Here is a 27351-nt window from a genome sequence, read left to right as displayed (position 1 = left end):
AGAGAGCAAGAGAGATGCAGAGCGAGAGAGAAAGACAGAGAGAGACAGAGAATAAAGTAGTGTGGTCTTACAGGGGTTGGATCCATCGGCCACCACCAGCATGCGTAGTGAGCTCAGGTTGATGTCCCTCTGGTCCTTGTGGGCCACCAAGGCCCAGTGCATGTCCCTGGACTTCACACATGCCACCTTTGCTGTGGGATGGATCACATCATGGGAAGGGTTAAGGACAGACCACATGAAGAAAAAAAAGAAGTCAATCAGTGTGGTCAAAATGCAAGTTCAATATTATTCAGAAGATATCCCTTTTGATGTTACTCCAATGTTATCGGTCAACATGCTAACAGTGAAGTAACACTTTCAACTGTACATGAAACCATCCTTACAACCAAGTAAAATGCAATATTATTAAACAGTATCAATTGTCAAATACACATGTATCTACAGTATATTAGCTGAAGCTTGAGTGAATGGAGAGATGGTGAATCCAGACCTTTGTATTGGCACACTTTCTGGATCCAGGACAGTGGGTTGACCTTCATCAGTGAGTAGGGTATACTGATAACATGCATCATGTTCATCACACTCTGCAACAGGAGAGACACATTCATCAGAGCCGTTATTACATGTAAGTCAAGACTCAATCAAGACTGGTAATTATCAGGATTTTTCTAGGCTAATTAGGAAAACTGATATGAGATCTCATTGGTTAAAACACTGATTAATTAGTGTATGCACTATGCATCCCAAACAGCACCCTTTCACCTTTATAGTACAGAGCCTTATGGGCCCTCGTAAAAAGTAGTGCACCCTATAGGTAATAGGATGCCATTTGGGATGCAGACTGTATTGCTCTAACACAACAGAGACTAAAGTCCCCGTGGCTACACATTAGAATATATTCACTGTTCGTTAGAATTGGATTTGGGAGAACACATTTAAACAGTGGTAAAAATCCCCTCTGATAATATAATTCCCATTTCAAAATGGTGCTCAAAGAAAACATAGTAAGAATATAATCATCTTTAACGAGCCCTCTAAGCCCTGTCCTCACCGTGAGAATACCATGCCACAGCCCCACGTCCTTCTTAAAGTCTAATACATTCACTATGGTCTCAGCTGCAGGGGAGAGAGAGGCACAGAGAGAGAGAGGCACAGAGAGAGAGAGAGGCACAGAGAGAGGCACAGAGAGAGAGAGACACAGAGAGAGAGAGGCACATAGAGAGAGAGGCACAGAGAGAGAGAGAGGCACAGAGAGAGAGAGGCACATAGAGAGAGAGGCACATAGAGAGAGGCACAGAGAGAGAGAGGCACAGAGAGAGAGAGAGGCACAGAGAGAGAGAGGCACAGAGAGAGAGAGGCACAGAGAGAGAGGCACAGAGAGAAAGAGGCACAGAGAGAGAGAGGCACAGAGAGAGAGAGAGGCACAGAGAGAGAGAGGCACAGAGAGAGAGAGGCACAGAGAGAGAGAGAGGCACAGAGAGAGAGAGGCACAGAGAGAGAGAGGCACAGAGAGAGAGAGAGAGAGAGAGAGAGGGGCACAGAGAGAGAGAGAGGGGCACAGAGAGAGAGAGGGGCACAGAGAGAGAGAGGGGCACAGAGAGAGAGAGAGAGGGGCACAGAGAGAGAGAGAGGGGCACAGAGAGAGAGAGAGGGGCACAGAGAGAGAGGGGCACAGAGAGAGAGGCACAGAGAGAGAGGCACAGAGAGAGAGAGGCAAATAGAGAGAGGCACAGAGAGAGAGGCACAGAGAGAGAGAGAGAGAGAGAGAGAGAGAGAGAGAGAGAGAGAGAGAGAGAGAGAGAGAGAGACACACACAGAAACAGAGACACAGAGAGAGACACAGAGATAGAGAGAGAGACAGAGAGAGAGACACAGACAGACACAGAGAGAGAGAGCGAGACAGACATAACAGAGCACATCAGAGTTTAATCCAACATAGACATATCAAACAGTAACCCTGATACATGACATGTTAGATTCTATGTACGCAATGCATGATCATTACTGTGAGAGATGGGGTTTAGATCAATGACTGTTGTGAGAAGCACAACACCCAGACAAGTGAAAGATGGAGAGAGAATCCAATTGTAATGAAAAAGTGTATCTCTAATGCATGTTCTATGTCTCCCATAGCAGAGTGTTAGTGCTATGACTTCTGTAGAATGTCTTATCGGAGAGGGCTGCAGAGTCCCACCTTCTGTGTATCCACAGGACTGGGTGAGGGCCTGACAGTGAGTCAGCAGAGCTATCCTCATCACCGTCACTCCCAGCACACTGCCATCCTTACACGTCTTATACTGCAAGTGAGCAGGGAAGAGGTGAGGAGAGAGAGAGACAGAGCGAGAGAGTGACAGACACACACAGAGAGAGAGACAGAGAGCAGGCGTTAGGGTGCTGTGTATCACAGTCACAAAGCAGCAACACAGACCATCATTACACATATGATGTATTGCCCATTATTTCCCCTACCTACTGTACGGTCATGTTGCTAGACGCCACCTGCTAATTACAGTACAGACAAACCATGGCTCATTTCAAACACTGCTTATAAAGCCACTCTACTGTTATATATCTGATTCATTATCAGTCACTACTATTGAGAATACCCATAATGCCTCTTAGCAGATGATGTTGTTCTGCCTACTTTTTACACACATCCTGGGGTAGGGCAGTGCTACTGCCATGTTGTGAAACTCAAATTCTGCCTTTAACAATCAGGCAGTAACATCCTGTCTCTCAGACCAGACACATCCCAGTCTTAATAGACACACCCAGTACTAGATCTGAGGACGGGAATGACAGTCTTCCCTCTAATAAAGCCATGGTGCTGTCTAGGCTAGGCCTCCTCCAGTCAGTCTGGTGAACGACCACAGGGCTAGCTTAGAAACACACAACATAAACACTGTCAAGACTACACAGAGGTCCAAGAGAGTGGCGTAGGCAGTCAGTGTCTTGGTATGGGACACAGGCTTGGTTCCATTTCTCACCCTAGCTACTTCTCCTAGCACCTGTCAGCATCAGCCACTGCCTGACTGAGCACAGAGAGAGAGAAACATATTTGTTTATTTATTTTTCCTTCTGTACTTGAACTATTTGCATATCATTACAACACTGTTATTATTCTCATAATATGACATTTATAATGTCTTTATTCTTTTAGAACTTTTGTGAGTGTACTTTTGTGAGTTATTGTTTATTTCACTTTTGTTTATTATCTAGTTCACTTGCTTTGGCAATGTAAACATGTTTCCCATGCCAATAAAGTCCTTAAATCTAATTGAAATTGAATTGATAGAGACAGAGAGCGAGCATTCTATCTGTCTGTTTGAGGGTACCTCCCAAAATGCATCCTATTCCCTACATAGTACACTACAGTAAAAGGCAGGGCTGTTCAAATCTGGTCCTGGAGGGCCAAAACACTTCTGGTTTTTGTTTCTACCTGGTAGTTAATTGCACTCACCTGGTGTCCCACCTGGTGTCCCTTGATTGAATCAGTCCCTGATTAGAAGTTGAGGATGAAAACCAGAAGTGTTTTGTTCCTCCAGGACCAACATTGAACAGCCCTGCTATATAGGAAATAGGGGACCATTTGGGACACTCTGGAATGAATAGTTGCAACTTTCAATATTCACAGTATATTTTATCTCAACCTAACTAATGGGAGAACAGCACTCGACATTTAGATGGATTATACCATTGATTTTCTAATCTGCTCTAAGAGACAGGGAGATGGAACAAAATTATTTAAGGTGGACTGCACTTCCTGATCTCGCCTCATTTTAGACTTGGTTCATTAAGAAATGCTAGCAGCCATGACTGAATAAAAACGTGAGTTGGTTTCGAGGTGTGGTTTGATGTGGGTGTCTCGAGTGTGTTCGCAGGTGGGAAGAGTTAGCCAAATTATTTAGGCAATTAGCTTCAGTCGGCTGGTGTGCGACCATGGCAAAGTTAGTTTGACTTTGGATAGCCTATCTCTGGGGATAGTTAGGGACCATCAAATTACACAATGTAAATGGGACAATATTTTCATGTTGCACATCTTTTAGTTGTCTGATTAAATGCTTTCAATATTTGTATAAGAATTTCTACAATTTATAATTGGTTTGAGGTTTTTAAGTCATTGACATTTTTAGCTATTGACCTTTTAAAGTATTGTCCCTTGTGCATTGGTCCCTAACTAGCCCCATAGGGATATCATATGTCAAATCAATTTTACCATGGGCATTACGATAGGGTCACGTGCAGCTGCGCTACGAATGTATGACTACTTGGGTGCTGCCAGCTGTGGGCAGGATTAAAATAAACCCAACACAAGAAACCTGTTGTGTTACCCTTCATTCCGTGACACCATTTTCCCCCCTATCATCTCGCAAATCTCAGTTTTGGACGAGACTAACTTTATGATCAAAATGATTCTATTTACACTTTGTAGTCAATTTTTGAACGATAATAAATGTTTACGACTCATATCAATGCCACATAGGCGATTTTCAAAACAAGAAGTTGCTTTTTAGGGGCAGTCGCTCTTTAAAAGTTAGACAGTCATTAGGCTAAGTCATTATAACAGACCTTCATGCTCTATATCTTACAGACTATCTGAAGTAGTATTACATTGAGAAGAGTGCTAAATAGCATATCCAGATATCTGCTCAGCCTTACATATGTCTAGTGATGCACGACTACGAAAACAACCATGTCTAAAAGATTAAGTCCAGAACAAAATATTTCTGGAGACATTTTCCTTTGTAGAATTGACGAGGAAATTTCTTGTAAGCCATTGCTGAACATTTTTCTTGTAAATGTCCATTTGACTAAGGAGAGGACTAGACAAATGTGGGGACTGAGTAGGAAAGTACCTTGAGTAAGCCAAAAGTACCAAAAAGGTCAATACCCATTACTGCAATTTTGGATTCTGTCTAGACAAACAATGGACCCATCCCAAATGGCAACCTATTCCCTATAAAGTGCACTACTTTTGACTAGGGCTTTGGTCATATGTAGTGCACTATATAATACTGTAGAAAGACACTTTATTGTCCATCCAGGATAGACATTTTTCTTTGGCATCACCTTCCATTAAAAGGATCACATACACATACATTCTCACATCATACACATTTAAACCAGTCATGTTGCATACACTAAAAACAGAGGACATTGATACATTCACTCACAACTGACCGCTGTCCCAACTGCACTGGATAGATAAGTACATATGCTGTCAAAATGTACTTTGCATTTAGTAGTCCAACAGCACAAGGAACAAATGAATGTTTGAACATGTTCTTCTTGAGCATGCGCATTCTGAAGCGCCGGCCAGAGGGAAGACCCTTTAACTGAGGGTGTAGAGGGTGTGAGGGGTCACCAATGACAGCCAGTGTCTTCTTTTTGGTTGCCTTGCGGAACAGACTGCTCAAATGTGCCTGTGGTCAACTAATTACTTTGCTGGCTGTGTTTACTATTCTGGTCAGTTTTCTTTTGCTCCTCACACTCAGATTACCATACCAGACTATCATATTGAACGTGAGGATGCTCTCCACCAAGCTGCTGTACACCCCCTCCAGAACATCCTGACTGACCCCAAACTCCTTAAATTTCCTACAATACTATAAAAATAGTATGCACTCTCTGTAAAACTCAGCTTGTTCAATCAATTTGTGTCCTTAGGTATTTGAAACACTCAACCACCTCCACTGGTTGGTCATTCAGAGAGAGTGGTTGGGACACTGGCAAGTTGTTGCCATTGATGATCAGCTCCTTTGTTTATTCCACATTGATGTGGAGGCCACTTGACCGGCACCATTCTTGAAGGTTGTTGGTCTGTTTAAAATAGCGGTCCCCATCTGATGTAGCACCTTTAAAAAAAGAGTCCTACCAGAGCCATGTCATCCGCGTACTTGAAAAGGCTCACATTGTTTCCTTGGATCTTCATCTCATTAGTGTAGATAGAGAACAACAACGGTAAAAGGACACACCCCTGGGTGTGTTCAGGGTCAGTTCATCAGAGAGGGCCCCATTCATGAGGACCCTCTGTGGGAGGTCAGTTAAAAAGTCCTTGATCCAACCTGCGAGGCCTCCGTTAACATTCAGGTCCAGTAGTCGTTTCAGCAGTGTGTGTATTTGTATTGTCTTCAAAGCTGAACTAAAATCAATAAATTAAATGTGTGCATATGATTTAGCATGTTGAAGGTGACTAGCCACCATGTTCACCAAGGTCAGGGTACCTTACAGGGTAAGGTGCTTACTAACAACCCTGTCCATGCATTTGGCCAGAAGGGGCGTGAGGGCCACAGTTCGAAAGTAATTTGGTGATTTGGCCCCTGACTTCTTAGGGACTGGTACAATGGTCAACACCTTCAGGAGTTTGGCACTGTGCAGGTGCTCAGCAGGAGTTTAGCACTGTGCAGGTGCTCAGCAGGAGTTTGGCACTGTGCAGATGCTCAGCAGGAGTTTGGCACTGTGCAGGTGCTCAGCAGGAGTTTGGCACTGTGCAGGTGCTCAGCAGGAGTTTGGCACTGTGCAGGTGCTCAGCAGGAGTTTGGCACTGTGCAGGTGCTCAGCAGGAGTTTGGCACTGTGCAGGTGCTCAGCAGGAGTTTGGCACTGTGCAGGTGCTCAGCAGGAGTTTGGCACTGTGCAGGTTCTCAGCAGGAGTTTGGCACTGTGCAGGTGCTCAGCAGGAGTTTGGCACTGTGCAGGTGCTCAGCAGGAGTTTAGCACTGTGCAGGTGCTCAGCAGGAGTTGAAACAGTCATGTGAAGACTCCCTTGAGCTGGTCGGCGCAGACCTTCAGTACCTTGCCCTGTAGACCGTCTGGGCCCGTTGCTTTGTGTGGCTCAATATGTGACAAGCATGAGGCCACCTCGCTCTTTGTTATGTGAACAGGAGAGGATTTGGGGATGCTCTCACATATTTGTTTACATTCATCTTTGAAATCCACGGTGGCAAATCTTTCATAGAAACAGTTAAGGTCATTTACTAAGGATGAAAAGTCTGCAGTTGTATTGTTCCCTCTTTTCCTTTCCATTGCATTAAGCCCTTCCCATGCTTGTCTTGGATTGGCTGGACAGAACCTCTGCTCCACTTCATCCTTGAAGTCCTTTTTAGCTTTACACATTTTTTACCTGAATTCAGTTTCTTTCCCCGTTACAGCATCAGTATCTCCTTTCAGGAAAGCAAAATTCCTTTCATTGATGCACATTTTCAAGTCCTTAGCTACCCAGGGCTTGTTTTTGGGAAATACTCAGAAAGTTTTAATGTTAATGACAGTATCCTCACAGAACTGGATGTATGATGTGATGCTGTCAGTCATCTCGTGGGGATCCCTGCACGAGTCAAAGAACACCCCACAGTGTGATGTTAAAGCAATCCTTGAGCTCCTCCCTACTCTCCTCTGTTCACACCTGAATGGATTTCTCTACAGGTTATTCAAATTTCACCTGCTGACTGTATCTCGTTATGGTCGGATTTCCTGATGGGTGCTCCGCACACTGCCTTGTATGCGTCCTCTATGTTGCCATAACACTGGTCCAGGATGTGAGTTGAGCGAGTTAGACAGGTGACATACTGTACTGTTGCAGAGTGGGGAGGTGCCCAGAAAGGGAGAGCATATTAAAATCCCCAAGCACAACTACTGTCTGGTCAGCTGATCGTAAAAGAGCAGCATTGAAACAGTCTGTAATCCTGTCAGCAGCTTCCTTATTGTTAGGTCCAGGCACATAGACCAGAGTAATGGTAATCTGTCCAAACTCGCGTGGACGATAGAATGGCCTGAATGATACAACAAGAATGTGTCTCTGGTGCACACTTGTTCAATCACATTACACTGCGTGGCCCAAGTATTATCTACAAAGATACATAGCCCCCCGCCTATTAATTTATGTGACGTTGTTTTGTCTCCATCTGCTCTAATGACAGTGTATCCATCAATGTTCACATCAATATTGTCCTCCTTGAGCCACGTTTCTGTAAAGCAGATTCAATTACTTCTCCTAAAGTCCCCTTCAAATTTAGCCCTTGCCGCTAACTCATCCAGGTTATTATTTAGTGACCGCATATCTGACAGGGTGGTCACCGGGAGCGGGTGACAGCTTCCCCGCCTCCGTAGTCTGTTCCTAACACCACCTCTTGAGCCTCACCTTTGCTTGGTTTCCCTTTTTGACTTTGTAGAACAACCATCAGGCAATGCAATGCTGTTTTGGAGAAAGTGAGTTTTATCTCAGAAAGAGAGCAGAAACGCAGGGGAGTAGGTGATGGTGGTTGATTTACTAATGGAATCCATACAACCTCCGGTAGGGATTGGAAAGTTTTCCTCATATTACACCGATTAGGATTAAGAAGGTCACACATGCCATGTACAATCCACTTTCAAACTTGCAACTCACTTGGATTTAGACAAAACAAAATTGAGCGATATAACTATAAACAAATAATTCACACAGATGAGCTCAGGGTCTGGCTCAGTGCCGCGTCCCCAATGGTATAGGGAATAAGGTGCCATTTTGGATGCAGACAATCCTGGTTTTCTGCTCTAATGATGTTCCATCATCTTCTTCTCTCTATTTAATTCTGATGTTTTCACTCACTTCACAATCAACATAGAATATCTACGCCTCTGGTTTAATTACCGCCTGGCTGCATAAAAAGAGCCAAAGTAAATGAAGACAAAATCACATTATCTGACTGGATTGACTGGTCTCGGGCTTCTTGCTAAATGGCACCCTATTACGTTTATAGTGCACTTGTCACGCCCTGGCCTTAGTATTCTTTGTTTTCTTTATTATTTTAGTTAGGTCAGGGTGTGACATGGGGAATGTTTGTGTTTTGTTGGTTTTGGGTGTTTTTATGGTAAAGGGGTTGTTGGGTATAGTATATGGGTTTGTGTGGAGTACATGTGTCTAGTGTTGTCTATGTATGTTTAGTTATCTAGGAGAGTCTATGGTTACCTGAATGAGTTCCCAATTAGAGACAGCTGATTTCGGTTGTCTCTGATTGGGAGCCTTATTTAGGGTAGCCATAGGCTCTCATTGGTTGTGAGTAATTGTCTATGTCAGAACGTTTGTAGCCTGTGTGTGTAAGTGGACAACGTTATTTAGCTTCACGGTCGTTTGTTGTTTTTGTTCGTTTTGTTAAAGTGTTTCGTGTCGTGTTTATTTTTTCGTCATCTTTAAAAAAATAAAAGAAGATGGCTTACTTTCCAAAAGCTGCGTTTTGGTCCATCAATCCGCCACACGATCGTGACAGAATTTCTCACCATTATAGGACCAAGCGGCATGGAAAGCGGCAACAGGACCTACCTACACAGGATTCATGGACATGGGAGGAGATACTGGATGGTAAGGGGCCGTGGGCTCAACCGGGAGAATATCGCCTTCCTCGTGAAGAGCTGGAGGCAGCTAAAGCCGAGAGGAGGCGATATGAGGAGGCAGCACTGAGACAAGGCTGGAAACCCGTGAGTACAACCCAAAAATTTCTTGGGGGGGGCCTTAAAGGGAGTGTGGCGAAGTCAGGTAGGAAACCTGCGCCTACTCCCTGTACTTACCGTGGAGAGCGAGAGTACGGGCAGACACCGTGTTACGCAGTAGAGCGCACGGTGTCTCCTGTACACGTGCATAGCCCGGTTCGGTACATTTCAGCTCCACGTATCGGCCGGGCTAGACTGAGCGTTGAGCCGTATGTCATGAAGCCGGCCCAACGCATCTGGTCACCAGTGCGTCTCCTCGGGCCGGCGTACATGGCACCAGCCTTGCGCATGGTGTCCCCGGTTCGCCTACATAGGCCGGTGCGGGTTATTCCACCTCCCCGCACTGGTCAGGCGACGGGGAGCATACAACCAGGTAAGGTTGGGCAGGCTCGGCGTTCAAGGGAGCCAGTACGCCTGCACGGTCCGGTATTTCCGGCGCCACCTCCCCGCCCCAACCCAGTACCACCAGTGCCTCCTCCACGCACTAGCTATATGGTGCGTGTCTCCAGCCCTTTACCACCAGTGTCTAAACCACGCACCAAGCCTCCTGTGTGTCCCCAGAGTCCTGTGCGTCCTGTTGCTGCTCCTCGCACTAGCCCTGAGATGCGTGTCCCCAGCCCGGTGCCACCAGTCCCGGCACCACGCACCAGGCCTACAGTGCGCCTCAGCCGGCAGGAGTCTGCCGTCTGCACAGCGATGACTGAACTGCCCGTCTCCCCAGCGCCATCTGAGCCATCCGTCTCCCCAGCGCCATCTGAGCCATCCGTCTCCCCAGCGCCATCTGAGCCATCCGTCTCCCCAGCGCCATCTGAGCCATCCGTCTGCAATGAGCCTGCAAAGCCGCCCGTCTGCCATGAGCCTGCAAAGCCGCCCGTCTGCCATGAGCCCACTGAGCCGCCAGCCAGACAGGAGCCGCTAGAGCCGCCAGCCAGACAGGAGCCGCTAGAGCCGTCCGTCAGACAGGATCTGCCAGAGCCGCCAACCAGACAGGATCTGCCAGAGCCGCCAACCAGACAGGATCTGCCAGAGCCGCCAACCAGACAGGAGCAGCCAGATCAGTCAGCCAGCCATGAGCAGCCAGATCAGTCAGCCAGCCATGAGCAGCCAGATCCGTAAGCTAGCCATGAGCAGCCAGATCCGTCAGCCAGCCATGAGCAGCCAGATCCGTCAGCCAGCCATGAGCAGCCAGATCCGTCAGCCAGCCATGAGCAGCCAGATCCGTCAGCCAGCCATGAGCAGCCAGATCCGTCAGCCAGCCATGAGCAGCCAGATCCGTCAGCCAGCCATGAGCAGCCAGATCCGTCAGCCAGCCATGAGCAGCCAGATCCGTCAGCCAGCCATGAGCAGCCAGATCCGTCAGCCAGCCATGAGCAGCCAGATCCGTCAGCCAGCCATGAGCAGCCAGATCCGTCAGCCAGCCATGAGCAGCCAGATCCGTTAGCCAGCCATGAGCAGCCAGATCTGTCAGCCAGCCATGGGCCGTCCCTCAGTCCGGAGCTGCAGTCCCTCAGTCCGGAGCTGCAGTCCCTCAGTCCGGAGCTGCAGTCCCTCAGTCCGGAGCTGCCATTCCTCAGTCCGGAGCTGCCATTCCTCAGTCCGGAGCTGCCATTCCTCAGTCCGGAGCTGCCCCTTATCCTGGTGCTGCCCCTTACCCTGGTGCTGCCCCTTACCCTGGTGCTGCCCCTGACCCTGGTACTGCCCCTGACCCTGGTACTGCCCCTGACCCTGGTACTGCCCCTTACCCTGGTACTGCCCCTTAGTCCGGAGCTGCCCCTTAGTCCGGAACTGCCCCTTCATGCAATGGGGTTAATGTGGAGGGGGGTCGTTTGGAGGAAGCCTAGGAGGTGGTTAGGTACTGTGGTGACGTGGGGACCACAACCAGAGCCGGAGCCGCCACCGTGGATGGAAGCCCACCCAGACCCTCCCCTAGACTGTGTAATGGTGCGCCCGGAGTTCGCACCTTAAGGGGGGGGTTATGTCACGCCCTGGCCTTAGTATTCTTTGTTTTCTTTATTATTTTAGTTAGGTCAGGGTGTGACATGGGGAATGTTTGTGTTTTGTTGGTTTTGGGTGTTTTTATGGTAAAGGGGTTGTTGGGTATAGTATATGGGTTTGTGTGGAGTACATGTGTCTAGTGTTGTCTATGTATGTTTAGTTATCTAGGAGAGTCTATGGTTACCTGAATGAGTTCCCAATTAGAGACAGCTGATTTCGGTTGTCTCTGATTGGGAGCCTTATTTAGGGTAGCCATAGGCTCTCATTGGTTGTGAGTAATTGTCTATGTCAGAACGTTTGTAGCCTGTGTGTGTAAGTGCACAACGTTATTTAGCTTCACGGTCGTTTGTTGTTTTTGTTCGTTTTGTTAAAGTGTGTCGTGTTTATTTTTTCGTCATCTTTAAAAAAATAAAAGAAGATGGCTTACTTTCCAAAAGCTGCGTTTTGGTCCATCAATCCGCCACACGATCGTGACAGCACTACCTTTGACCAGGGCCCAGGTCAAAAGTAGTGCACTATATAGGGGAAAGGGTGTCATTTGGGAAATACATTTTGTCTCCCATACAGAAGAAACAACTGAATATCCAATCGCCAGACAGACAATGATAATCAAACCCCATGAAGCATGTTGATCGGCAATCACAAGCAGATCGATTGACAACTACACCAAACAAGTGCTGTCTGCAGTTAGCCTAGACATCCCTATGAGAGCTGTGCACTTAGCAGAGCATATAATACATGATCTAGCTGTAGTTAACCAATAACAGCAACACCTTTCTTCGTATTATGAATGATTCATATAATCAATATAGACTTCAGTCAATCCAATCACTCTGTGTTGTCAAGAGTGAGATACTTGTTAAACAGACCCAGGGGAATAGCAGTCAAAATCAATGGGAGAAGAAACCAGACAGCAAAAACAACATTATTGTGGTGATGAACTTTATCTTGGTACAAGGTGGGAACATCTTGAAAAACATTCACGTCGTTGCACAAGCAGTCAAAGACATAACAGATCTGTGTGTTACCTCAATATAGGCTGTGTCGTTATTTGCATCCTTGATATGGGGGAACCAGTCTCTGGGGGGTTTGGATAAGTGCTTAGATTCAGTCACAAACCACAGTAGCTTTGGCCAGCCTGGACGGAGAGACAGACAGATCAAAGAGAGGTATTAGGACCAAGACAAAAGAAAAGACAATCAAGGCATTAGAGAGCCAGTCACAATCTGCCATTTAATGTGATGTGATTTTGATTTGATTTATTAGGATCCCCATTAGCCGAAGCCATTGGAGACAGCTAGTCTAGTGATTACCCTGAAGCGATCAATGAGCACTCATCCCGATTGATGCTGGGTTTTGTGTCCCTACTTTATGTAGTGCACTACTTTTGACCAGGGCCCATTTTTGGGAGGCATCCTGGGCCTGACCCTGGCTGTGTCCCAGTACAGTATGTAGGGTTTCCATAGCCAGCCCTCTACTCAGCCCCGACTTATGTCATCAATGCTAAAATAATAGCTTTAAATCCACTGGTTGGCATCATGTTTCTATTTATAAAGCCAATACTGAGGAATATGCACAATGGGGCTCCCGAGTGGTGCAGCGGTCTAAGGCACTGCATCTCAGTACTAGAGGCGTCACTACAGACCCTGGTTTGATTCCAGGCTGTATCACAACCGGCCGTGATTGGGAGTCCCATAGGGCGGCGCACAATTAGCCCAACGTCGTCCGGGTTAGGGTTTGGCTGGGGTAGACCGTCATTGTAAATAAGAATTTGTTCTAACTGACCTGCCTAAAATGAAAAAAATGAATTACACTGAGCTCTCGCTCCCTCCCTCATCTCTCTTTCTCTCATCCCTCTCTATCTGACTTCTCTGTTCCCCACACAGTGGGCCATTCTATATGCAGCTACTGTGTACTAAACCATTCTACATTACATGTAGCTACTGTGTACTAAACCATTCTACATGACATGCAGCTCCTGTGTACTAAACCATTCTACATGCAGCTCCTTTGTACTAAGCCATTCTATATGCAGTCTGTGTACTAAACCATTCTATATGCAGCTACCGTGTACTAAACCATTCTATATGCAGCTACCGTGTACTAAACCATTCTATATGCAGCTACCGTGTACTAAACCATTCTATATGCAGCTACTGTGTACTAAACCATTCTATATGCAGCTACCGTGTACTAAACCATTCTATATGCAGCTACCGTGTACTAAACCATTCTATATGCAGCTACCGTGTACTAAACCATTCTATATGCAGCTACCGTGTACTAAACCATTCTATATGCAGCTACCGTGTACTAAACCATTCTATATGCAGCTACCATGTACTAAACCATCCTATATGCAGCTACCGTGTACTAAACCATCCTATATGCAGTCTGTGTACTAAACTATTCTAAATACAGTATGTGTATCTCCAAAATATCTTTATTTTTTAAACAAGCCTTAGAAAGTTGGTTGCAATTTCAGTTTAATCCACCAGAAAGGACGGAACAAATAGTACAACAAATATTGTGGTTAAATTCAAATATAGTAATTGATTAAAAAAAATGTATTTATCGAAGAAATAAAAAAAATAAAAAAAGGTATAATTTTTGTGAATGATATCATAAATAGAACTGGTGGAGTAATGTCACACATGCAGCTAACACAGACATATGGAAATGTCTGCTCTACCCAAAATTACAACCAATTAATTGCAGCATTACCACAAAAATGGAAGAGGCAAGTAGAATAGGAAAAAAGTAAGGAACTTGTATGTCGGCCCTATATTAAAGAACATAAATGGTTAAAGAAAAGTGTGATAAATAAAAACATATACCAATTTCATTTAAGGACCAAAAAACTGACAGGTGTGCCATATAAATTGCAAAATAGTTGGGAAGAGATTTGATGTACCCATTCCATGGCACATGGTTTATGAATTGATACGCAAAACAACGCCGGATTCAAAACTTCGAATTTTTCAATTTAAATTACTATACAAAATTCTTGCAACTAATAGAATGTTATATATATGGGGGATACAATCTTCCCAGCTCTGCAGATTCTGCTGTGAGGAGGCAGAGTCATTAGATCATTTATTTTGGTATTGTCCATATGTAGCTCGTTTTTGGTCACAGGTCCAGGAATGGCTGAAGAATTGCAACATTTGCCTAGAACTAACGCTACAGATAGCAATACTGGGGGAGTTGAAAAGCCATAGTCAATCAATCAATAATATAATAATTATATTAATTAATAATTTAGCAAAAACATTTATTTTTAATTTACAATCTATAGAATCTATGAGAATAGGAAGGTTCAAATCTTTTGTGAAGCATCACAGCACAGTTGAAAAATATATGGCAAATAAAAATCCGAAATGGATGATGTTGGAAGATAGATGGGAAGGGTTGAGTGGAGCTGAAGGGTGGGACTAATAACAAGATAAACAATGTAAAGCATATGGGATCTGTGAAATGTATATAGGTTCGGAGCTTTTGTGAAAAAGCACAGTTACAAGAGGAAATCAAATCAGAAATAGAGGAAGGACTAAGAACAAACAAGAGAGAACTATTGTAAAGTAGACTGTGTCTGTAAAATGGGTATAAGATGTATAAATTGAAGGTAAAAGCAGAAGTGTTTATCAGTTTACTCCAATTGGGGGATCGTGGTAGGGTTTGAGTGGAATAATAATAAAGGTATATTCTTTAAAAAAGTATGTGTATGTGTATAGTATAGGTATGTGTATGTATATATGTGTATATGTATGCATACGTGTATGGATATATATATTTACCCCAAAAAATATGGGGGATTGGAAATGATGCAGACAATTACATTGGAAGCAACATTCTTTCCGCAATATTAAGCTGATCCACCCCTAAATTTTTATTTTATTTTTTAAATAATAATAAAAAAATACAGTATGTGTACTAAACCATTCTATATGCAGTCTGTGTACTAAGCCATTCTATATGCAGTCTGTGTACTAAAACAAACCTGCCCTCATATTTAATCACATGTCTCTTCTGCCTGCTTATCCTTCCATTCCAAGTCTCTCTATTTGTTTTGGAGAGGAGCAATAAAATCACCAAACTAAAAACCTGTTTGATATCAGTGTTTCATTTCAATAAACCCTGGTACTACAGAACCTTGTGCCGCTTTAGACACAATAAAATATAATTCCTAGAATGGTTATCCCTATTCAAGTCAATGAGTCTGTGATGGGTGACCAGACAGCAATATTGGAATTCTGTTTTTGTGGATGTAGTATCTTATGAAAACCATCTGACACAGAATCATATATGACAGGACCACATCATGCGGTGGTGCGTCACATGCTTTGACACAGTTGCTGACCTTTGAACTGTGGGATCTCCCCTGTGGTGCTCTTGGGAAGGCCTTTATGGCAGGCGTCACTCGTCAAGGCAACCGTCACCCCACAGCTCCCCAGCAAAAAGCCTATCTGCTGGCTCCCTGCATCCTGTAGAGGAAGAGAGAGAGAGAGAGAGAGAGAGAGAGAGAGAGAGAGAGAGGAGAGAGAGAGAGAGAGAGAGAGAGAGAGAGAGAGAGAGAGAGAGAGAGAGAGAGAGAGAGAGAGAGAGAGAAAATGGTCAAAAGAGGAAAGTCTCAGGCAATATTGCTTTTGCTTTCATATTGCACATTAATTATCCTACCGTTCACACACATTACGTGGTCCCCCCCCTCTCTGACAGTGTGTGTGGGCGGAGGAGTGAGCCCACACCAGCTCATATGGAGGAGATAACCCTGCAGCCCTGAGCTAGGGGGTTTCCTATTCTACACTACAGTATGCAGCCTTTCTGTCTCAGATCCCATCTCTCTGCTTAAACTGGGCCCATAGGCCTGCCTGCCTGCCTGCCTGTCTTCCTGCCTTACGGTCTTCCTGTATGCCGGTCTTCCTGCCTGCCGGTCTTCCTGCCTGCCGGTCTTCCTGCCTGCCGGTCTTCCTGTCTGCCGGTCTTCCTGTCTGCCTGCATCAGCTGAACCTGAGTCAGCAGAATATCTAATTGAGCCGGGATGAAGGGAAACAGACGGAGATGGGAAGAGACAGTAGAGAGAAAGCAGAGAGGGATGTGTGAATGTGTGTGAGTAAGCAAGATGGGGAAAAGGTAAAGAGGGGAGGGAAGGGTGAAGGGTAAAGGGGGGAGGGAAGGGTGAAGGGTAAAGGGGGGAGAGAAGGGTGAAGGGTAAAGGGGGGAGGGAAGGGTGAAGGGTAAAGGGGGGAGAGAAGGGTGAAGGGTAAAGGGGAGAGGGAAGGGAACGGTAAAGGGGAGAGGGAAGGGAACGGAACGGTGAAGGGTAAAGGGGGGAGAGAAGGGTGAAGGGTAAAGGGGGGAGGGAAGGGTGAAGGGTAAAGGGGAGAGGGAAGGGAACGGTAAAGGGGAGAGGGAAGGGAACGGTGAAGGGTAAAGGGGGGAGGGAAGGGAATGGAACGGTGAAGGGTAAAGGGGAGAGGGAAGGGAACGGTAAAGGGGGGAGGGAAGGGAACGGTAAAGGGTAAAGGAAGGGAATGGTGAAGGGTAAAGGGAATTGTGAGGGAAGTAGTGAAGGGTAAAAGGGGAGGGAAAGCTGAGGGAAGCGGTGAAGGGTAAAAGGGGGAGAGAAGGGAAGGGTGAAGTGTAAAGGGGGGAGGGAAGGGTAAAGAGGGGAGGGAAGGGTAAAGGGGGGGAGGGAAAGGTGAAGGGTAAAGGGGGAGGGAAGGGTGAATGGTAAAGGGGGGAGGGAAGGGTGAAGGGTAAAGGGGGGAGGGAAGGGTAAAGGGAAGGGTGAAGGGTAAAGCGGGGAGGGAAGGGTGAAGGGTGAAGGGTAAAGGGGGGAGGGAAGGGTAAAGAGGGGAGGGAAGGGTAAAGGGGGGAGGGAAAGGTGAAGGGTAAAGGGGGAGGGAAGGGTGAATGGTAAAGGGGGGAGGGAAGGGTGAAGGGTAAAGGGGGGAGGGAAGGGTAAAGGGAAGGGTGAAGGGTAAAGCGGGGAGGGAAGGGTGAAGGGTGAAGGGTAAAGGGGGGAGGGACGGAAAGGGGAAAGGGAAGGGTGAAGGGTAAAGCGGGGAGGGAAGGGTGAAGGGTAAAGGGGGGAGGGAAGGGTAAAGAGGGGAGGGAAGGGTAAAGGGGGGAGGGAAAGGTGAAGGGTAAAAGGGGGAGGGAAGGGTGAATGGTAAAGGGGGGAGGGAAGCAATGAATGGTAAAGGGGGGAGGGAAGGGAAGCGGTGAATGGTAGGGGGGAGGGAAGGGTGAGGGAAGCGGTAAAGGGGAGGGAAGGGTGAGGGAAGCGGTGAAGGGTAAAAGGGGAGGGAAGGGTGAAGGCTGAAGGGGGAGGCTAGTTACTCCTCAACTGGTGATTTTCCTTCTCTTGAGTTCCATCACAGTCGAGTGTGTGTGTGGGACGACTATGTGTGAGCTACTGGCTGCATGCAGACTTGAGAGGCAGTGTAGTCTTATAGGCATAATTTATAATATATGCTATTTAGCAGACCCTATTATCCATCTTTCCATTCTACTGTTACTTCAATATCTAGAATTATTCAAACTGTTTTGTTGAGACAAATGTTAATACACCCTGTTAAAGTGAATGCTTTAAAGCAGGGGTACTACTATTTGAGAAGGTCCAATGACACAAATTTCCTAGGTGGCAAAGGTCCGGATGGATATCGTCCTTTATCGGCGCTGTGGTACAGCGTAGTAACAAAAATAGTCATCTATGACTGAGGAAACATGTTGTTTTATCAAATGTACATTAAATACATTAAATGAGATTAAGAATTTGAAGTAATTACAATTTATTTTGAATGTAAACATATGTAACATCGCATCAACATAGCTGAAGTACAAAAGTGGTTGCATAATTGTCTATGCACTGTGAACCAGTGTACATGACCTTTGAATAAAAAAATTATATATATATTTAAATGAAATAAAGTGCATGTTTTCTGGAGAACAAAGGAGAGGTGAGCAAAAATAATAATCTGATTAATCCACATGTCACGTTCTGACCTTAGTTCCTTTGTTTTGTCTTTTGTTTTAGTATGGTCAGGGCGTGAGTTGGGTGGGTTGTCTATGTTAGTTTTTCTAGGATTTTCTATTTCTGTGTTTGGCCTGATATGGTTCTCAATCAGAGGCAGCTGTCAATCGTTGTCCCTGATTGGGAACCATATTTAGGTAGCCTGTTTTCTGTTGGGTTTTGTGGGTGGTTATTTTCAGTCTTTGTGTGTCTGCACCAGATAGAACTGTTTCGGTTTTCACTTTGTTGTTTTGTATTTTGAAGTGTTCACTTTCATTAAATAAGATGAACACTTACGACGCTGCACCTTGGTCCTCTCTTTCTCCCGACGACAACCGTTACAGAACCACCCACCAAAAAAGGACCAAGCAGCGTGGTAACAGGCAGCAGCAGCAGGAGCAGCGCTATAAGGAGGAATGGACATGGGAGGACATTCTGGACGGCAAGGGTTGCCACACATGGGAGGAGATCCTGGCTGGAAGGGATCGCCTCTCATGGGAACAGCTGGAGGCAGCCAGGAGAGTGGAGGCAGCAGCTTTCCAGAGGCGTCCCTCAGTCCTGTGGGCCCATTTATTAGGGTTCCCAGGCCAAGGTCGGCGGCGAGGGTCGCAGCTCAAAAAACGCTACTGAAGAGGTCTAAGACAATGGTGGAGTGGGGTCCATGTCCAGTGCCAGAGCCGCCACCGCGGACAGATGCCCACCCAGACCCTCCCCTATAGGTTCAGGTTTTGCGGCCGGAGTCCGCACCTTGGGGGGGGGGGGGGGGGGGGGGGGAGGTTTACTGTCACGTTCTGACCTTAGTTCCTTTGTTTTGTCTTTTGTTTTAGTATGGTCAGGGCGTGAGTTGGGTGGGTTGTCTATGACAACCGTTACACCACAGAACGTCACTGTGGGCCATGTAATATTCATGTAGAAGTCACTCTGGGTCTTGCCCTGCATTAATGAGAGGAATTACCCTTTGTCTCCTGCCAATGCTTTGAACTTTGGCAAAAATGGTGTGAGAGCAACTCAGACACTGGTGCAGGTGTTCATTGGTGAGCCTGGTGCGGTATTTGATTGTAAGGGAGCTGCCCTACTTGTGGAGAAGGCTGATTCACAGCTGTATGTGGAGTCAAACATGGTCAGGATGTACAGTACCAGGAAAAAGTTTGGACACAGCTATATATCAAAACTATGAAATAACACATACAAAATCATGTAGTAACCAAAAAAGTGTTAATCAAATCAAAATATATTTTATATTTGAGATTCTTTAAAGTAGCCACCCTCTTGGCATTCTCTCAACCAGCTTCAATTGGAATGTTTTTCCAACAGTCTTGAAGGAGTTCCCACATTTGCTGAGCACTTGTTCGCTGCTTTGCCTTCACTCTGCCAAAACCATCTCAATTGGGTTGAGGTCGGGTGATTGTGGAGGCCAGGTCATCTGATGCAGCACTCCGTCACTCTCCTTCTTGGTGAAACACAGCCTGGTGGTGTGTTTTGAGTCATTGTCCTGTCCTTAGTGGGACTGTCCAAATGATAGTCCCACTAAGCGCACACCAGATGAGATGGTAAATCTCTGTGGTAACCATTTTGGTTAAGTGTGCTTTGAATTCTAAATAAATCACAGACAGTGTCACCAGCAAAGCACCCCCACACCAATCAAACCACGTCCTACATGCTTCACGGTGGGAACCACACATACGGAGATCATCTGTTCACCTACTCTGCGTCTCACAAAGACATGCAGGTTGGAACCATGAATATCAAATTTCCCAAAGGAATCCCAAAGGAGAGAATTCTACCGGTATAATGTCCATTGCTCGTGTTTCTTGGCCCAAGCAAGTCTGTTGTTATTGGTGTCCTTTAGTAGTGGTTTCTTTGCATCAATTAGACCATGAAGACCTGATTCACGCAGTCTCCTCTGAACAATTGATGTTGAGATGTGTCTGTTACTTGAACTCTGTGAAGCATTTATTTGGGCTGCAATTTCTGAGGCTGGTAACTCTAATGAACTTGTCCTCTGCAGCAGAGGTAACAATGGGTCTTCCTTTCCTGTTACGGTCCTCATGAGAGCCAGTTTCATCATAGTGCTTGATGGTTTTTGCGACTACAAATGTTCAGTATTGGCTGACCTTCATGTCCTAAAGTAATGATGGACTGTCATTTATCTTTGCTTAATTATGCCATAATATGGACTTTAACCAAATAGGGCTATCTTCTGTATACCACCCCTACCTTGTCACAACATAATTGTTTGGCTCAAACACAATTAAAAAGGAAATAAATTCCACAAATTATTTTTTTAAAGCACACCTGTTAATTTAAATGCATTCCAGGTGAAGCTGGTTGAGAGAATGACAAGAGTGTGCAAAGCTGTCAAGGCAAAGGTTGGCTACTTTGAAGAATCTCAAAAAAAGTGTCCAAATGTTTGAGTGGTACTGTATATTACCAGTTTCTGGAGAACAGGGACAGCTGCAGGCACCATCTTTCCCCAGAAAGTGACAGGGCCACAATCACTAGCCTGCGCCTTCAAAGACACATTTTTTTCCAGCTCAATCAACTCCATTTGCAGTGATGCAACATCTACCCATCTGAAGATCTGTTTTGCTTCTTTGTGACCAAGAAGGGGGTTTGGATGTTCTCTTCCAACAGTGAAGTCATTAAATCGAGCCTTGAAGTTATCCATCAGCTTCTGGATGAAATCAACATGGTTGGGAACATCTTTGTCTCCCTGCGTTTGCACCAGAAGATTGGGGAAGTGGACAAGTTCTCCCTGGAGATCATTCTTGAAAAGCTCTAATTTCTTCTGGAAGGCCTGTACTGCTGTTAACATATCACACACCCTACATACAAAATGCCTCGTAGCAGATGGTGTTGTAGGGATGATGCTGCGCTCAAAAAGTTGATCAGTTTCATAATCGCTGTCATGACTGTCTATCGCTGTCTGTTTTCCCAGGCACACAGGACAGGGCAGGGTGGTCCTCTTTCAAACGTGCAACCAGTCCCCTCCCTCTTCCCATCATGGTTGGAGTGCCATCTGTGGTGATGGAGACCACGGACTTCAGATTTCTCCCCCTTTTTGTCAGCATCCCTTTGATGACCTCATGGATATCCCCACCCCGTGTATGTGCTTCTAGATTTGCTAAGCCCAACAGCTCCTCACAACATTTCTTCATTGTTTCGTTATAAAATCTGACAAACACCAGAAGCTGGGCATCAGTGTTATCGGTTGATTCATCCACAGCTAATGAAATGCATGGTGCATTCTGAATGGTCTCATCAAGTTGTGAAGTTAAATCTTCAGCTAATATTTCAGTTCTCCTCATTGCTGTGGAATGTGACAGTGCGGATCTGTTTCATCTTTTCCCTGAGCTCATCTTTTTGTTTACCTTTAAGCAAGGTGTCAGCAACTTCTCATATGCATTCTTTTACCAACTCATCGTCTGAACATGTATCCACAGTGAACACTCCATTGCATGTTGTTGGCCTGTCAGGGAATTGACAGGGACTTTAGTAGACCATTCATATTGGGAATTGAGTTGGTGAATCTTGTTTGTTCTCACCTCCGTGTTCAGGGGATACATCTGATCAAATTTACTATGCCTCGTGTTATAATGGCACTTAATATTGTCACTTTTCACAAGAGCTACGGACTCAGTGCACATTGGTTTTGTGCTAGTTGCAGGGAGAATGAATAAATACTGTTCTGTCCACTCATCTTTAAATATACGATTTTCAGAGTTTTTATTTTTTATTTTTAACAAGCCATATTAACAAAGATGCTGGTAACTAAGCTCCTATCTGTGACATGTACAGTAAACTGCGCTCAAATCTTTCTGATTCTTTTTGTCTGCTTGTCCCAAGGTTCCTCTGAGGATATTTGGATTAATGTGATTGGGTAAGATGCGGCCTCTTGTATTTGCATATAACCACACGATTGGATTAGACGGGTCACTAGTAGAGGTGGGCGTTGCTTCGAGAGAGAGCAATAAAGAGAAGTTGCTGAGTTAAAGAGGCCACTGCGCCCGGTAGATTTTTTAAAGCTGTCTAAAAAATTATGTACTGACTTTTATAACAAATGCGATGTTGTCCGATCCGAATAGACCCTTCTCTGGGTCCGGACACGGACCGCCAGTTGAGTTTAGCTGCATTAACTTAAGAATCTGCCCCTTTTCCCCCCAATTTTAGCCTAAAATGACATACCCAAATCTAACTGCTTGTAGCTCAGGCCCTGAAGCAAGGATATGCATATTCTTGGTACCATTTGAAAGGAAATACATTTTTTGTGGAAATGTGAAAGGAATGTAGGAGAATATAACAACAACCGTTCTTTTGTATTTTTTTGTAAAATCATCTTTAAAATGCAAGAGAAAGGCCATAATATATTATTCTAGCCCAGGTGCAATTTAGATTTTGGCGATATTATTCCAAAACTAGATGGCAGCAGTGTATGTGCAAAGTTTTAGACTGATCCAACGAACCATATGTTAAAAATGTTCTATCAAGACTGCTCAAATGTGCCTAATTAGTTTATTAATAACTTTTCAAGTTCATAACTATGCACTCTCCTCAAACAATAGCGTGGTATTATTTCACTGTAATAGCTACTCTAAATTGGACAGTGCAGTTAGATTAAAGGTTGTTTCCTTTTTGTTATGCAGCTTATTTTAGAACATTTGATCCCACAGAGGGGCTGATATCCGTCTGATTTGTACAATTCAGAGCCTTTGGTGTACTGTATGGCTCCTATCTCTGTATAGTACTCAGATATCTGATACCTCCACATACTGTAAAAGCAAGACAATTGTGTCAAGTTGGCTGGATGTCCTTTGGCTGATTGGACCATTCTTAATACACGGGAAACTGTTGAGCATGAACAACCCAGCTGCCTTGCATTTCTTGACACCAACCGGTGCGCCTAGCACCTACTACCATACTCTGTTGAAAGGCACTTCAATCTTTTGTCTTGCCCATTCACCCTCTGACTGGCACACATACACAATCCATGTCTCATTTGGCTCAAGGCTTAAAACTCATTCTTTAACCTGTCTCCTCCCCTTCAGCTACGATGATTGAAGTGGATTTAACAAGAGACATCAATAAGGGATCATAGCATTCACCTGGTCAGTCTATGTCACGGAAAGAGCAGGTGTTCTTAATGTTTTGTACACAGTGTATACAGTGCCTGTAAATTGCTGAAATGCAATTGCTTGCTATATTTTCCCATAATTACTGCAGCATAACATAATACAATGTTATGAGAACATTTTACATTTACATTTTTGTCATTTAGCAGACACTCTTATCCAGAGCAACTTACAGGAGCAATTAGGGTTAAGTGCCTTGCTAAAGGGCACGTCGACAGATTTCTTACCTAGTTGGCTCAGAGATTTGAACCGCCGACCTTTCAGTTACTGACCCAGCGCTCTTAACCACTAGGATACCTGCCGCCCGTAACACTAATAACCACTAGTATCTGAGCATGATACCAGTGATGTTCTCCCACAGAGAGTGGAACTGCAAAGTCTTGTTTAATAATCCTATTGGATCCAGCTGCTGTGGAGACATCATGGCCGTCCTGGTTTCTCTATGGCCCCCTCCAGAAATATTACCCTATGATAACTGTAGGTAAATTAAGCCTTGTCCAAGCCAGAACAGCCCATAGTGCAGGAGCCTCTCTCTCCTGTTTCTGTAGCTTGAGGAAGCTTTGATGTAAAAGTACACCCCTGGAAGAGGACACTTGCCCACAACTGTGTTAATAAGCCAAGTTACTCCCCCTCAGCACAGAGCTGTCACGTTCGTCGTATGAATCGGACCAAGGCGCAGCGTTGTATGCGTACATTCTAGAGGTCGACCGATTAATCGCAATGGCTGATTAATTAGGTTTCAAGTTTTCATAACAATCGTAAATCGGTCATTTTGGACGCCGATTTTTTATTTATTTTATTTAATTGAACTTTTTTTAAACATTATTATTTAACTAGGCAAGTCAGTTAAGAACACATTCTTATTTTCAATGACGGCCTAGGAACGGTGGGTTAACTGCCTTGTTCAGGGGCAGAACGACAGATTTTTACCTTGTCAGCTCAGGGATTCAATCTTGCAACCTTACGGTTAACTAGACCAACGCTCTAACCACCTGCTTTACATTGCACTCCACGAGGAGCCTGCCTGTTACGCAAATGCAGTAAGCCAAGGTAAGTTGCTAGCTAGCATTAAACTTATCTTATAAAAAACAATCAATCAATCATAATCACTAGTTATAACTACACATGGTTGATGATATTACTAGTTTATCTAGCGTGTCCTGCGTTGCATATAATCGATGCAGTGCGCATTCGCGAAAAAGTGTTGTTGCTCCAACGTGTACCTAACCATAAACATCAATGCCTTTCTTAAAATCAATACACAGAAGTATACATTTTTAAACCTGCATATTTAGCTAAAAGAAATCCAGGTTAGCAGGCAATATTAACCAGGTGAAATTGTGTCACTTCTCTTGCGTTCATTGCACGCAGAGTCAGGGTATATGCAACAGTTTGGGCCGCCTGGCTCATTGCGAACTAATTTGCCAGAATTTTACGTAATTATGACATAACATTGAAAGTTGTGCAATGTAACAGGAATATTTAGACTGATGGATGCCACCCGTTAGATAAAATACGGAATGGTTCCGTATTTCACTGAAAGAATAAATGTTTTGTTTTTGAGATGATAGTTTCCGGATTCGACCATATTAATGACCTAAGGCTCGTATTTCTCTGTGTTATTATGTTATAATTAAGTCTATGATTTGATAGAGCAGTCTGACTGAGCGATGGTGGGCACCAGCAGGCTCGTAAGCATTCATTCAAACAGCACTTTCGTGCGTTTTGCCAGCAGCTCTGCTGATTATGAATTCAAGCCTATCAACTCCTGAGATTAGGCTGGTGTTACCGATGTGAAATGGCTAGCTAGTTAGCAGGGTGCGCGCTAATAGCGTTTCAAACGTCACTCGCTCTGAGACTTGGAGTAGTTGTTACCCTTGCTCTGCATGGGTAACGCTGCTTCGAGGGTGGCTGTTGTCGATGTGTTCCTGGTTCGAGCCCAGGTAGCGGCGAGGAGAGGGATGGAAGCTATGCTGTTACACTGGCAATACTAAAGTGCCTATAAGAACATCCAATAGTCAAAGGTATATGAAATACAAATCGTATAGAGACAATATAGTCCTATAATTCCTATAATAACTATAACCTAAAACTTCTTACCTGGGAATATTGAAGACTCATGTTAAAAGGAACCACCACCTTTCATATGTTCTCATGTTCTGCGCAAGGAACTTAAACTTTAGCTTTCTTACATGGCACATATTGCACTTTTACTTTCTTCTCCAACACTTTGTTTTTGCATTATTTAAACCAAAATGAACATGTTTCATTATTTATTTGAGGCTAAATTGATTTTATTGATGTATTATATTAAGTTAAAATAAGTGTTCATTCAGTATTGTTGTAATTGTCATTATTACCAAATAAAAAAAAATATATATTATTATTATTATTTTTTTTTTTTTAAATCGGCTGATTAATCGGTATCGGCTTTTTTGGGTCCTCCAATAATCGGTATCGGCGTTGAAAATCATAATCGGTCGACCTCTAGTACATTCTTTATTTTAATAAGAATGAACAAACTAACCAAAATAACAAAACGACACGTGAAGCTATACAAATGAGTGCTGACAGGCAACTACACATAGACAAGAACCCACGAACACCAAAGGGAAATGGCTACCTAAATACAGTATGATCCCCAATCAGAGACAACGATAAACAGCTGCCTCTGATTGGGAACCATATCAGGCCACCATAGACATACAAATCACCTAGACCTACAAATACCCTAGACATACAAAAAAAACCTAGACAATACAAAAACTAACATACCCACCCTAGTCACACCCTGACCTAACCAAAATATAAAGAAACAGAGATATCTCAGGTCAGGGCGTGACAAGAGCGGGGACATATCTTTAGTCCTCCTCTATGAATAAAAATCTGAATGTGTCCTAAATAGCACCATATTCCTGTGGGACCTGGTCAAAAGTAGTGCACTACATAGGGAATAGGGTGACTATTTGGAAAACAGCTTCATCCAGAGAGAACCAAATGCTCCCAAATCACTTCCCCCTGTTGATCACCCTCCAGTTACCAGGATGACTTCAGCTCCAGCCTCACTGCCCAAGTCTGCCTCTGTCTGACTGGCCCTGTTGGAGAGAGTGGCTACATCCCAAATGGCATCCTATTCCCTATATAGGACAGAACCTGTGCTCTGTTTGTCCCTGTAGCATAGGACACATCAATGTGCTACTGACTGCTATCTCTCTGGATGTTCTCCACCTCCCCCAGACCTCCTCTACCCCAGACCTCCTCTACCCCAGACCTCCTCCCTATGGCCAGGATTACATGAACCACAGAGCCAGAACTGGTCAGGGCAGGCAGGCAGACTGAGTCACATTAGGACGTGAGCTGCATCATAACAGAAGAACACACCACCAACTTCCAGGAGCCTCCATTCTTTAGTATTTTCACTATTTTTATTTAACCTTTATTTACATCGATTTATTCTTATTGAGATCAAATCTCTTTTACAAGACTGACCTGTTCACTAGTCAAAAACGCCCCCTAGTCTTCTGGTTCTACACACTGTGCGGCCAACAGCTATTCTCCACTCTGACCTCCAACTTCATCAACTTCACTAGAGAAGGGAGCTCCTGACTGATCTCCTGACTGCATGGGCCCAGATTTACATGGCTACGGTATCTCTGCTCTTTCTCTGTGTGACGACATGACTGTTGGACAGCCTACTGTAATTCTGGACACTGATATGAAGAGAATGAGTCCTATCACCGCCGACCTGGGC

General features: G+C 44.7%; 1 protein-coding gene across 11 annotated transcripts in view; it reads right to left on the bottom strand.

The window, feature by feature from the left end:
* Positions 1-27351, bottom strand: part of LOC129823982 (disco-interacting protein 2 homolog C-like) — a 279556-nt gene that overhangs the window by 50324 nt on the left and 201881 nt on the right. For all 11 annotated transcript variants that reach the window (XM_055883182.1, XM_055883186.1, XM_055883183.1 and 8 more), the window contains 6 exons: positions 15817-15940; positions 12485-12594; positions 2195-2297; positions 1052-1116; positions 491-584; positions 72-191 (listed from right to left, as the gene is read on the bottom strand). In XM_055883182.1, coding sequence (XP_055739157.1) covers positions 72-191; positions 491-584; positions 1052-1116; positions 2195-2297; positions 12485-12594; positions 15817-15940 — 616 coding nt within the window. The remainder of the gene's footprint in view (positions 1-71; positions 192-490; positions 585-1051; positions 1117-2194; positions 2298-12484; positions 12595-15816; positions 15941-27351) is intronic.

The sequence above is a fragment of the Salvelinus fontinalis genome, chromosome 26 (genome assembly GCF_029448725.1).
Source record: "Salvelinus fontinalis isolate EN_2023a chromosome 26, ASM2944872v1, whole genome shotgun sequence".
Taxonomy (NCBI): Eukaryota; Metazoa; Chordata; class Actinopteri; order Salmoniformes; family Salmonidae; genus Salvelinus; species Salvelinus fontinalis.
The sequence above is the reverse complement of the archived record's forward strand: the minus strand, read 5'-3'. Positions and strand labels throughout refer to the sequence as shown.